This window comes from Eubalaena glacialis, chromosome 3, assembly GCF_028564815.1.
Source record: "Eubalaena glacialis isolate mEubGla1 chromosome 3, mEubGla1.1.hap2.+ XY, whole genome shotgun sequence".
Classification (NCBI taxonomy): Eukaryota; Metazoa; Chordata; class Mammalia; order Artiodactyla; family Balaenidae; genus Eubalaena; species Eubalaena glacialis.
Genome location: NC_083718.1, coordinates 23,035,263 through 23,048,417, shown reverse-complemented (window position 1 = coordinate 23,048,417; position 13,155 = coordinate 23,035,263). Strand labels below are relative to the sequence as shown.

The 13,155-nt window shown below is 48.3% G+C and overlaps 1 protein-coding gene across 2 annotated transcripts in view; it reads right to left on the bottom strand.

Annotated features, from left to right (window-relative positions):
* Positions 1 to 12,951, bottom strand: part of CNIH3 (cornichon family AMPA receptor auxiliary protein 3) — a 127,323-nt gene extending 114,372 nt beyond the window's left edge. For both annotated transcript variants that reach the window (XM_061185351.1, XM_061185352.1), the window contains exon 1: positions 12,599 to 12,951. In XM_061185351.1, the coding sequence (XP_061041334.1) occupies positions 12,599 to 12,679 (81 nt within the window). In that variant the 5' untranslated portion in view covers positions 12,680 to 12,951. The remainder of the gene's footprint in view (positions 1 to 12,598) is intronic.
* Positions 12,952 to 13,155: the final 204 nt, after the last annotated feature.

The following is a 13,155-nucleotide window of genomic DNA, read 5'->3' as shown; positions in this document are numbered from 1 at the left end:
CCACTTGTTTGAAGATTAAAGACACTGCAACCCAAAGAGAGCTGAACTGACATGTCACGTGGTTTGGGGACGGGCACCGGGTGCAGCACACGTTCTGAATCAGGACCCTGAATCTGGACTACCCACGTGTCCGGGCCTCGCAAATGGAAACCTCTGTCCGCAAGGGGAGAAGGCACCTCTCAAAGATAAAGTATTTTAAATAAATGAAAATTTTAAAACAACCCTCTAACGCACATCTCCCTCAGAGCTCTGCAGTATCTTAAATATGGGGATTGCCGGAATATCACGTGTCCCTCTTTTCTTAATTCAATCACCATTGTCCTCTTTAGCTCCATCTAGAAAACAACCAAATGTCACAAAATCCGATAGTGACTTGTTGGGGAAGTATGAAGATTTAGTCTGCACAGCTGTGACGGTCAAGGAGATGCATTTTTATTCTTTATTTCAGTAGCTGTAAAACACGACAAGTTGCCTGATGAAACCCCTCTGGACTGGAGCAAGCAACTGGCAGGCGAATTTGGAAACCTAGAGGTTTGCTCTGGGCTCGGCCATGACCTCGCCTCTCTGGGTTCAAGTACCTCATTCCAGATGTGAAGACAGACCAGACGATCCTAGGTCACTTTACGTGTCGGGATTCCAGGACTATACGATTATATGACTCTGTCCTCTGTCATCAATGTAAGTCAATAAAAAGAAAACAAATCAGCAAACCGTAAAGCTAACCCACCCAACTTGGCCGCATTTCCAGAAGAAGTAGAGCGCAGGGTGCCGTGGGCCAATGCACAGCAACCCACGCTCCCTAACAGCTGACTGAACCTGGACCCCGGACCCTTTACTAGCTTGGGTTTTCATTTGTTTTATCGATTTTTTTTTTCGAAAAAGATATTCCACTTGGTGTTTTGATATAAGAAAGGAAAAACGGAAAAACTAAGGGACTACATGGACTAAGAAGCAGCTCCAGCAACCAGTTCTCTGTGTGGTGCTGCCGGCGTTCTCTCTCCAAGGTCAATGTCTCAGGCCCAGCACTTCGATTGCCTCCCCGTGGCTCAGTGGGACTGACCTCTTGAAAACACCATGCTGGTCCTAGAGTCATTTCTCCCTTGGCTTTAATAATCCTGCCACACCACACTTCATTTTGGTTCCTTCATGACAACCCTGGAACGACGGAGGAGCTAATTTTAACAGAGGTGCCAGCACACGGCATAGCTCTGGACCATAACACCACCTCTCCCCTCGGGAGACAACTGATGCTGCCTCAGTTGTCAAAGTCAGCAAAATAACTTACTCTGTACAGTGGTGGAAGTCGTCAACTTTGCTAATTATAAGAGAGTGACTCCTGGTAGGAATGCAGAGGTGGGGCATATTAAGTGGTTCAGACAGGGCTTGGGAGGGAGCCCCCTGCCCCGGGCTCTGTATGAAGCAGGGAATGGAAATTGAGCAGATCTGCTCAGCACAGTCTAGATGAGGGGCAGTGGGGGACTTTCTCAGAAAGAGGAGGGAATTTGAGGGTAAGGGTTTGCTTTTCCAAGAGGAGAAAAGGAAGAGCTAGGTTTCACTTTATCATGTATGCTCTAGAATTTGGGGCTAAATAGCCCGGAGGACACCAAACTGGCAAGACACCATTTTTCTTATTCTTGATTCACACAACTGCTGTTCCTCCTTCTAGGTGAGCATGCACTTTGCTAAATTCCTGCAAAGCTGTCATCCAAGTGCTCTCTGTAAAAGCTGCAGGCTCCATCACCTTGCCTCCATGGAAGGTTTTAACGATGAGAAGATAGAGACTTTACAAAGGGCAGTGGGCAGTCACCACTCAAGTGGGGGAAACACGTTCAGGACCACGAGTCCAGTAAGTCCATCCTCCTGGCCAGAGCACAGCTGCTCCTCATCAAGCTGAGAATGAAGAGAAATAAGATCTTTTTCGGCAACTCCCTTGGGAAAACACATCGGCAGGGCCTGTGGTAACAAGTTAACCTGTGCTTTAGAGAAAATTTTGCTTTCTCTTATTACAGGGGAGGTGACAGTTAAACTGAAGAGCTCAAGTAGTGAACATCTGTCATTTTTTTGGTCGCTCAACATCCGTGCCCCCTTCTTACACGGGTCTGATTTCCTCTGGAGAATTACCTCTCTCCCTTTGAGCACAGTCCTGGTGGGAGAGTAAACCCAGGGGCCTGTCTTTCCACCGGGGAGGCCTGGAGATGCCTGTCTTACTTCTACTCAGTACTCGGTACAACCCACAGGGGGCACTGACCCAGGCTCAGCCCGTAAGACCCTCCATCCTTAGAAGGAGAATCAGGGACAGAAGACAGAGTGGGCAGCAATCAAAATCAAGGTTATCCTGTTGCTGCAAGTCTTGTTTCCCAGGCTTTCCATCCATCTAGGAGCACTCCAATTCCATTTCCATAATTCCTTCTTTGATTAAGGTGGCCTGCACTGATTTCTAAGAACCTTAATCAATACATTTCCTGGGCTTCCCTGGTGGCGCAGTGGTTGAGAATCTGCCTGCCGGTGCAGGGGACATGGGTTCGAGCCCTGGTCTGGGAGGATCCCACATGCCGCGGAGCAACTAGGCCCGTGAGCCACAACTACTGAGCCTGCGCGTCTGGAGCCTGTGCTCCGCAACAAGAGAGGCCGCGATAGTGAGAGGCCCACGCACCGCGATGAAGAGTGGCCCCCGCTCGCCGCAACTAGAGAAAGCCCTCGCACAGAAACGAAGACCCAACACAGCCAAAAATAAATTAATTAATTAATTAATTTTTTAAAAAAAGTAACAAATGTTCAAGTACAATTGGTGTCTTTAAAAAAAAAAAAAATTGTTAATACATTCCCTACATAGAAATCTGACACCGAATGCCCAGGGAGGCCATTGGAGAAGAAAAACTATGACAAGAGAAAAGGAAGAGAAATACAAGATGCACGCAGCAAGCACTGGATGAGATGCATATAGCAGGCAATGCAAGAACCACAGAATTCTGGAGCTGGACAGGCACTTAGGGATCACTTTGCTCAGCATCTTCATTTTACACACACGAAAGCAAAAGGCCCAGGGAGATGCAGGGACTTGTCTAAAGCCCAGAGCAGCTTGCTGAGAGCACCACTCAGCAGCAACATCGGCCTCATTAGCTGCCAGCCCCTTTCTAGGGCAGGCCTTTTGGTTCTAAAACTGCCAACCAATGAGAGAAAAGGATGTCAAGCCCAAACACATTTTTCTCCAGTCATTTTTCTCCAGTCAGCACATATGCTTGGTTGGTCTCAGCTCAATTTCCTCATCTCTCTCCAGAACCTCCAAGAAAAATTATCCCGGGATAAGTCACAGTCTGGTAATGATGAAGTGGCTTTACGCTCCTCAGCATCTGGTCCCTGTTCCTAACTCCAGATAATGACTCCACGTGCGCTAAGAGGCCGGCTTTCCCCACGCACCGCCCCTCACACACTCCAGTTCAGCGACTGTTACGAATCACCTCCCCCTCCATCCTCCAAAGTGGCCAACGTGAGCTTGATGCCACCGCAATTCAGAACGCCTCTCAAGAATCTCCAAGCCCCACGCGATGGCCCGCTTAGGATATAGGACAATGAGAATAAAAGTTCTATGAAGATTTCAGGCAGGCCCATGGGATTCACTGCGCCTGTACCATCTCCCTGTGAACGGAGAAAGGAAGAAGGGAAGCAGCATCTGTATATCTGTTCAATGTAAAATTTAGAGACCGTTGGCACAAATTTGTTCTCTTTGGCCCTGGTCTGCCTACAGCTGCTGTGAAGCCTCCCCAGCGGGCAGTATGCCTGGGTGGACACAGGCCGGACACGTAGCTCCATCTCCACACACATATGACCAGATTGGACCCCTCTCCCCTGACACACCCGAGGGTGGGTTACCTCAGGCCGACAGACAAGAGCAGTGCCATGTGTTCAAAACCCATCTTCCCTGCAATGGATTCCCCCATATCTCAGCCTTACACCTCCCAGTTTCCATTTCTTCACTTTTGCATTCAGGGGGACTAGAATCCTTTGGCTACTTCCATACCCACAGCCCTTGAATGCAGTTGTTGCTAATTCCTTTTCTCATAAGGTTCACAGAACACATTTAAATATTTTTTTATCCAAGATACAAATGTCTCTATTATATAGGGGACCATCTGGGCTGCTATCGTTAGCTGGCTATGTTGCCATCAACTCTTTTTTTAGGGTTCATGAATCAGTTGCCAATAAGGAGGAAAAAAAAAGGAAGTTAGCTCCAAGACTCTGCTCTCCTCCCCTGCATTTTTCCTCAGCAGGAGAGCTTTATTCCATCATCAAAATGGACCATGTGAACACAAAAACAGAAAAGATACCTAAAACTAATGTTCTGGAAATATCAGCCCACAGTTCTAGATGCCTTGGGGGAGGGAGGTGGTGTCAGCCAACTTCCCAGCGCTCAGGCCCTCCAGCTGGGCTAAGTAATATTGTGTGGCCTCTGGCAGAGCTAAGATATACGCAGAGGAAAAGGAAGAAAAGGAAGCAGTAGAAAAAGGGAAGAAGGAAGGAAGGAGAGAGAGCAGTCAAGGCCTGGGATCCCTAATGCCAGGGACTCACCAACAACCACAGATGCCAGCCGGCTCAGAGCACCTGCTGGGCAGCCGGGGAGCTGAACTCTGGGTGCAGGCCTCTGGCCAGGGAAGGAAACAATACAAATGGGAAGCCAAAAGCCGAAAAGAACGTGAACAGGAAAGCTGAGGAACGGAGAGAGGGGGATGAACCTTGGATTCACAGTGGCCTGGCCTACAGTTTCTTCCTCGCTAGAAAGGCAAGGCATCCAGAGAAAAGTAATCAGTGTGTCATTCAGTTGGAAACATGTCCTGAGTACATACCTACAGTTTTTACAGACGCTGCAAAGGACAAGAGGTCACGGCTCCATCTGGCCAGACGGCATCACAGAAATGCGACCTCAGCTCACCAGTAGTCCCAGGTGTTGGTTGTACTCAAGGGCAGACTATGCAGACACAGGTGGGGGCCCTTGGCCCCGAGCCTCTGGGTGGAGGGAAGCAGACACTGGTTGGGTACGTGGGCGTAGTTAACTGCTCCCACTAAGGCATTCAACCCCGACCGTGTGGACTGCAAATGGACACACAGGGATGCCCCACCTCCTACACCCACCCTGACCCCAGAGAGACAGAGAAAAGCAAATTGCATCCTTCCAAAATTTATGGCCAGGAAAGTGTGGGATTTGCATTGTTGGGGAGTATTTTTCGTTGTGGTGTTAATTGTGTGCACGTGTGTGTGAATGACATTTTTTTACAAATCTGGTTTGTCTTTTGAAACCACTTTTGTGACCCAAGGCAGCTTAAAGAGACTAGGAAATGAAGCCATCCTCCAAATTGTCTCCCAGTGAGCTGAAACCTGCTTCATTTCCATGCCCCAGCAGTCCCCAGCTTAGGGGCAAAACTGAACTTGAGTCTTTGGCTCCTCTGCGGCCCAGGTAAGGTTGCCTGGTCCCCCTCCCTGGCAGCCACCAAATGAAGTGCTGGGCCTTTGGGTCTCCCATTGATTCAAGAGCAGAAATGCAATGGTTTAAATGAACAACAACAACAACACATTTTTGCACAAGATCCCTTTGTTCTCAATGTCAGGTGCATTTGTCAGTGCTCACACACCCAAAACATTCTCAGGCCTAAAATCTTGGAAAGCACTGCTAGCTCTTCCTGATGAAATCCCTTGGAAGAAATGACTGTGGTCAAGGGATGATGGCAAACCCCAAGATTTGTCTCCGGTAAAATCTGTTTCAGGAGCATTTATAACTTTTGACAGCTAGGACCCAATGCTAAGACTTGAAGAGAGATTCTGTAACTATTTTATTCACCTAAAACACCTGAGGATTCCAGAGTGACGTAGCACAACAGACCAGATATTTAAGCAAGCACATAAACATGGGATGTTTGGGGCCCTGCTGTTGGTCCATCCTAGAGGAACACAGAGAGAAGCAACGCACAGGGGCCAGAGGGTCAAGAAAGGGCAGAGTCGGTGCAGCAAAGACCAGGGACCAAGAGAGTTCCTGCTTGTAAAATCAGAGGAGCCACAAAAAATTAAACACAGAATTACTATTTGATCCTGCATTTCCACTTGTGGGTATATATACCAAAAAAATGAAAAACAGGGTATCAAAGAGATATTTGCACACCTATGTTCACAGCAGCACTATTCACACAAAAACAGCCAAAAGGTGGAACCAACAGATGAATGGATAAACAAAATGTGGTACATACATACAATGGAATATTTTCAACCTGAAAAAGTAATGAATTGCTGTCACATGCTTCAACATGGATGAACAATGAGGACGTTATGCCAAGTAAAATAAGCCAGACATAAAGGACAAATACTGTATAAATCCACTTATATAAGGTACATAGAATTGTCAAATTCCTAAAGACGGAAAGTAGAAAGGTGGTTGCCAGGGGCTGAGGAGAAGGGGGAATGAGGAGTTATTGTTTAATGGATATGAAGTTTTAGTTTGGGATGATAAGAAAGTTCTAGAGATGGATGGTAGTGATGGCTGCACGACCATGTGAATGTACTTAATGCCACTGACCCGTACGCTTGAAACTGAGTTAAAATGGTCAATTTTATGTTATGTCTACTTTACCCAATTAAAAAAAATTTTTTTAATCAATTTGAAAAACTAGAGGAGCCAGAGAGAGCCCAAAGTAGAAACTGCGGGGCTAGGTGAAATCACTTTCTCTCTCAGGTAACCAGGGAAACACAGAGAAGGTTGAGCAAAAGGTAGCAACAGGATAGAACTAGAGAAAACAGGCCGCTTGACCAGGCAGCCTGAGTCTCAACCTGGGCTAGAGTAATTAACTGATGGAGACTGGATAGGAACACCCGGTCCAATTCAACACACGCTGAATTAGCGTCTGCACAACCTCTGTCTCTCTAGGCCTGTATGTAACTGAGGCCCTTACAAACCCTTTAGCTAGAGCAATGGACTTGTTCATTTATGACAATGGCCTCGGAGTCAGGTGGTGTTGAAGGTTCTGTTCTCAGCGCCCCGTCACAGACAGGAGTGCCGAGGCCTGTGGTGGTGGCCAGCCCCGGAGGGCGAAGCCGTTGTCTCTGACAGTGGTACCCGGCCCTGGCCCTGGCCGCTGCATCCCGGAGGCTGTACTGCGCTGACTCTCCCTTCCGAGTCGAGTCTCGGAGCAGATGGTAGGAGCAGCTGCCAGGGCACCCAGCACCCACAGCGCCCAGCCGGACAGCCACCCAGCCAGGCCAGTTCCCAGGCACTGCTCCCACAGCCAGCCACCACAGCCCAGAGCCACAGGCTCCCTCTTTTCTTTGAAGGGTGAGTTCTGAGTTCCCAAGCCAAACGAGGCTACCAAAGATGGGACGTTCACTCCTCCTTCCACGGCCAGTCTGAGAACCACCAGCCACGCGCTCCCCACGTGGTCACTGTGTCCTCCTAAGTTCTGCAAATGCATAACGTGGACAGGTAAGGGCCCTGCCCTCCATCTGCTTCTCCTGCACGTAGCGAGCCCAGCCACACACATGTGAAAGTGCGTACTCATGCAAGGTCATACGTGCACAAGAGCAAGTGAGCCACGTGAGCTGTCTCGGGAGTCTGTGGGAGGCTGGAGTGAGCAGAGTTGACGATGGTGAGATGTGAGCGAGACAGTGAAAAAAACTGTGCAGAATTTAGATCCAAGAGGGTAGAAGTCTTTCCTTTTGGAAAGAGGAATAAAATGCACATTTCCAGGAGGCAGTAGAGTCTACCTATGGAGTTGGGGCTGTGAGACAGAAAGAGTGGGAGACTGACGGCAGGGGTAGGTAGACACCGCTCCATGACAGGCCCCCCCCAACACCAAACTGATGTGGACATTGTCCCACGAGATGTCCTGAGATCCCACCCTTAGTCTGCAATCTCCATGCCCTGTAGCAGGGATTGTCCCAACCAAGTCGTTTAATGCCTCCGACGCTTCGCACAGAAATGTTGGTGGCTCTCTGAGAGTCTAAAAGCTTAATCTTGGTTTAGATATCTCTTTTAGTGTTTTATATTTTGGCTGTATTTTAGCATATGTAAGAATGTCTCCTGTTTGCCTCTCTTTCTACGCCAAATTAAGAGTATTTGCCAGCCTCATCATTAAGTTGTATGAGGATTTACCAAGCCCCTTCTACATGGCAGGCACAGTTCCAGCCTCCGGAGAAAGCATGGTGGGCAGAAAGGGTCCCTGCTCTCGTGGAGCATCCTCCCGTGCTAGCTATGAGGCCGTGGAGAACGAGGTGGAGGCACCAGAGAGGAGGGGAATCAGAGAGGCAGGAGGTGCAAACGTCACATCTCAAAGTGAGATACTGGGGTGGGGGGGGTGGTATGGGGATGCCTCAGACAGAACACAAAGTGGAGACCAGGTAAGACATGGCTAAGAGCTCAGCATCATGTGAATAGGCCAAAGTAGGGTCCTCAAGGGACAGGCTACCATCAACTCCAGGCACCCTATCATTTTATGCAAACCTATTTTTTGTTTCCAGATGGATAATCTGAGAAACTGAGAGGTTTACTCAGTTCCCTATGACTGAATCTCTGACAGGCTGGAACTGGCTGAAAGGATCAACCATAAAGACATTTCACCTAGCAAAACTGTCCCTCAGTACGTACTACTTGTTATCATCTGTCAGGGCCCCGTTAAAACTCTCCAGTAGCAAATGCTGCCGGGAATCCAACGAAATATTATTGGGAATTAATTTTATTTGTATGTTGTCAAAACTCAGAGTTTTAAAAAGTGACTCTAGATATAAAAAAAAATTTTTTTTAACCTGAAATAACTGGTATGAATCTTTGATCTTTCCAAAGAATGGTTTCGTCTGTCTTTATATAAAAGAGACAGTCTGCAAACAGGCTCAACCAAGCTGGAGCTGAGAGGGCTCTTACTAATAAACACTGTTCATTTTATGTTGGCTGGAAGCAGGCATCACTTCACATCTGAAACCCTTTAGAACACTTTTTTTTTCCTTCTAAACATCCAGTATGCAATTTTTTAAGATACACGCGTAGACGATATTTGGAAAAAGAGACACCCAAATAAATCTCTTCCGGATGATAAGATTAGTAGTGATTTTGTTCCTTTACTATGTCCCCCGTACTTTCAAAATTTGGGGCAATGAACCTGTAGAATTTTATAAGCAGAAAAATAATTTTTTAAAAAATGAAATGGAATTTCCTCTTTTTAAAAAGGATATATAGTATGTTTGGTGTCATCTTCTTGTTTCAACTCCAATCAGAAATTCCAACTCCAAATATTTCATTTATACAGAAAAAGGTAATCCTTTGGATAGAAACATTATTCACTATTATCAAAGTTAAACAATCCAAAGGCAGTGACTAGGGTTAAAAAAAAGGACACGGGCATAAGAGTCTCAGACTCAGCTAAAATCTCAGATCTAATACATACCAGCTGTGCAACCTTGGGCAAGTTTCATAACCTCTCTGATACAGTTTCTTCATCTGTAAAATGTCAGCTGTGAGGATGAAAAGGCTGCCTGGGCAGTAAGGGGCCATGTGCCTGATGGTATGAAAAGCCACACACACACACAACAAAAAACCAAAACCCTCGGTTTTATTCTGCATCTTCCAAATGTGACAAATGTACTCAAAAACTGTGGCTCATATAAAATAAATTGGTAATTTGAAATCTTCTCATTTGAAAACAAATGCAGATAAATTTTCAAAGTAAAAAACAAGACTGGAAAGAAATGTTGTGCTACAGCCAGCCACAACCATCCTTGTTTCCAGACCTCCAGTGGGAAGAAGAGGCAGGTAAACAGTTGGAGGTACATCTGAGGGGTCCTCTGTAAATGCCAGGGGTCCTCTGTAAGTGCCTAAGACTGGCCTACTACAGACACTCAATAAATAGTAACTACTCTTACTATCCCTAAGTGGGTGTGTACCATTAAATAAGAAAAAGTGCTAACCTCTTATCTTACAACCCAGACATGTCAGTGGGGTGGGTCTTTTAACTGCTATATACTGTTAAGTGCCCAATTCACTACTTGGGATGTCAATATAGAGTAAGCAATCAATATGGTTCATCAGATCAAGAAATATACAAGGAATATAAGCTGAAAAGAAAGCAAACACAGAGTCTAACACAGACTAACATAAATTTTGGTTGAAATAATTACCCGCCTATAACCAACACCCACACGTACAATGTGTACACAGATTGTGTCGATGTGTCTCAGATTTCCCCTTTCAATGTTCAGCAACCAAAGCAACTGCAGTAGAGCTCTGGGATGTTTGATCTGGACAGAGGGAGACAGAAAAGACTAGGAAAGGAAAAGGGGCTGAGACTTAGGAGTTGTTACCGTAATTTGAATTCAAAGAGCACAAATTCTTTTCATCATTAGAAACTGGAATCTTGCCAGGTCAGGAATGAGGTCAGGACCTGACCCAGACTTGGAATCTGACTGCATTCAGCTACCCCTAGACAAGGGGGTGAGTGTTGGAAACCTGAAGAGTAGAGCCCAACATGGGATCACAGCAATGCCTGATTTTGAGTCCAATGTCTATTAGTCAACCAGCTGCACAAACCATCCCTTTAATTGACCGGCTCTTGAATTATTTATTATCTTCCCGAGTGAGAGAAAATTATTCTTTCTGGTTACCTGCTTGGCTTCAAGGGCTAATTCAGAAAACTCCAAGCCTGACAGTTTGATGGAGCTCTCTGGTACCTGCCACTCTCTGGCCAAGGCAAAAACATAAAGAAACAGCAAATGAAGTATTTCTGAGAAAGAGAGGTAGTTAGCCTTCTACATTGCAAACACCCCACCAAATCCAAAGAAGCACAGAAAGCTCCTTTCAAACACATTAGTAAGAGGTCCACTGCACTGTTTGGGCATGATCCGTTCTGCACCCCCTGTTCATTCTAAGTTAGGAAAAGTTTTGTTTTCCCTTAACAACTGTCAATAACTTCAAGGCTCAGTTCTCCACTGTAGATTAGACCCAGCCTTCCCGTGCAGAGGAAGAGACGGTGCAAAATCCCATCACTCCTCACTCGCAGGAGTTTTGATCAGTCCCGAAATTCCCATATCTGAATTCCTTCTCTCTCACCCCCAGATTCCTAAGGCAACTGATTCACAGACTTACACCATCTTAGACCTCAGGGGAGGCTTGGAGATCATCCAGGTCAACTTTCTCACTTTTGAGATGTCTTCCCTAAGCGTCTTCCCTAAGGTGACACAATTAGAAGTCTTCCTCCTCCCGGGGTTCCTACTCCTCCCCGTCAGAGAACCTTGTAACAGGAGCTGCTCGAGCTGCTTAGTTCTATTTTAAGATAAACCCTCTCACTCTAGAAACCATTTGTACAAAACACCGGCATCTCACCCACCACGCAATTTTCTTCTGGTCTTCATTCCGGGTCATCGCCCACTGCATGCATGCTCTGAGGCTCACCAGAACCGTGCCTCCAGGAATTCATCTTGGGACCCTTCCCTGCCGCCTGACTTGCTGGGCAGGAAGATGCACTGAGGTGCTGCTCCTTCTAAAACATGTGACCTTAACCATTCTTCCCACCAAATTTCTGAGGGTGAGGCCAGGGAGCTTAAACAACCTCAGAGGACCAAGTTCTGGGAGTTCAACTGACTTGGCCAATGTTGTGCTGCCTTATATGAGAGAACCAGCATTCCTCACTCCTCTCTCCCTCTCTTCCTCCTTCTGTTCAGAAGCACTCTGTCCACTATTCCCACACCACACCTGCAGAACCAGGACTCACCACGACTGCCCTCAACCTGGTGTAGCCCCAGGAAGGGCAGCACGCAAGTTTGTGCCCCCTGGAGATGCTGCGGACCTGACCAAGCGGAGATGTGCCAACTGCAAAGTCTTTCGGGACTTGGTTGTTTCGGACCCCAGGAAGGCAAAGGAGGAAACTCGCCCTCCTCCGCCTCTCTCTACGTGACCACCCTGCACAGCCTCATTCACGCCCGTCTTTCCCCAGTCTCCCTTGCCTCCTCCTCGCTTTTCTCTCGTCCTCACCGCCCTTAAGTCTTCCTTGCCGACCCCCATCACCTGGTTCCCGTCCACTCCGCTCCCCGGACCCGGCCTCTCCCTACTTCCTCTTACAAGGCGCTCCCGTCGTGTCTCCACTTTGTCTCCAATCATGTCTAAATGCAACCCACCACAGATGCTGACATTTTAAATGTTTAGTTGTTATAGTTACTTGACTAATTGCCGGGCCAACGGTGGCGCTTCTCCTTCGCCTCCCGCGGGCAGCAGAGGAGGGGGCCGGGGAAGTAAGGGGGTAGATGGGGCTGTGGACGCTAATCCCCGGGGTCTGGGACACAAGGCCAGGCCCTGGCAAGGGTGCTCTGCCCCGGAAACCGGCGGTCCCTCCGCCTACAGCCAGTAGCCAGGGCACCGAAGGCGCGCCCGGCCTCAGGATTGCCGCGAACCGTCTTCCGCCCCGGGACAACGGAGCGGCAGAGGCTCTAACCTCGGGTGCGCCGCAGCCGGCCTCCCATCCGTCCACACTCGCAATGTGGATAAAGTGAGGTGGCATCTTCGGGAACCTGGGGAAGGAGGTGGCCAGGGGCGCGTTTGGGGGCGAAAGAGAAGAGTTAGAAGCCGCTGCCGGTTACTCACGTGCCAGATGGCGAAAAAGATGAGCGCAGCGCACAGCACCAGCGACAGCATGTAGCAGAAAGCAGCGAAAGTGAAGGCCATGGCCGGCCGGGGACCGTCCGCACTCCAACCCCACCACACACAAAGCAGCGCCTAGGAAGCCGACGTCCCCCTCAAGGACCGCACTCCCTCAAAAGGGGGGCAAAGAAGAGCCAGGTCTGCACCCTCCCCTCGAGGCCAGTGGCTAGGAGGAGGTAAGACAAGCGGAAAGAGCCTTGAGAGTCCGCGAACAGGGACAGGATTCCCGCAGGCTCTGGCGACCCGGGACTCCAGCTTGTTAGCGAAAATAGGTGCGTCGGGCGTCGTTGGCGGGAACTGTCCCCCAAATCGAGGAAGAAACCAAATCAGTAGAGAACTCCTGCAGACTGGCGTCAACCAGCGAGCTTCTCGAGACAACACGGCGAGGGTTGCGAAGACTCCACGGAGGACCGCGTGAACAGCTCCCGTGGCCCCGGAATCCCAGGGAAGAGACCCCTGCCTTCCGCGCCTAAGCCGCACAGGAGAGCCGAGAGCGCCGC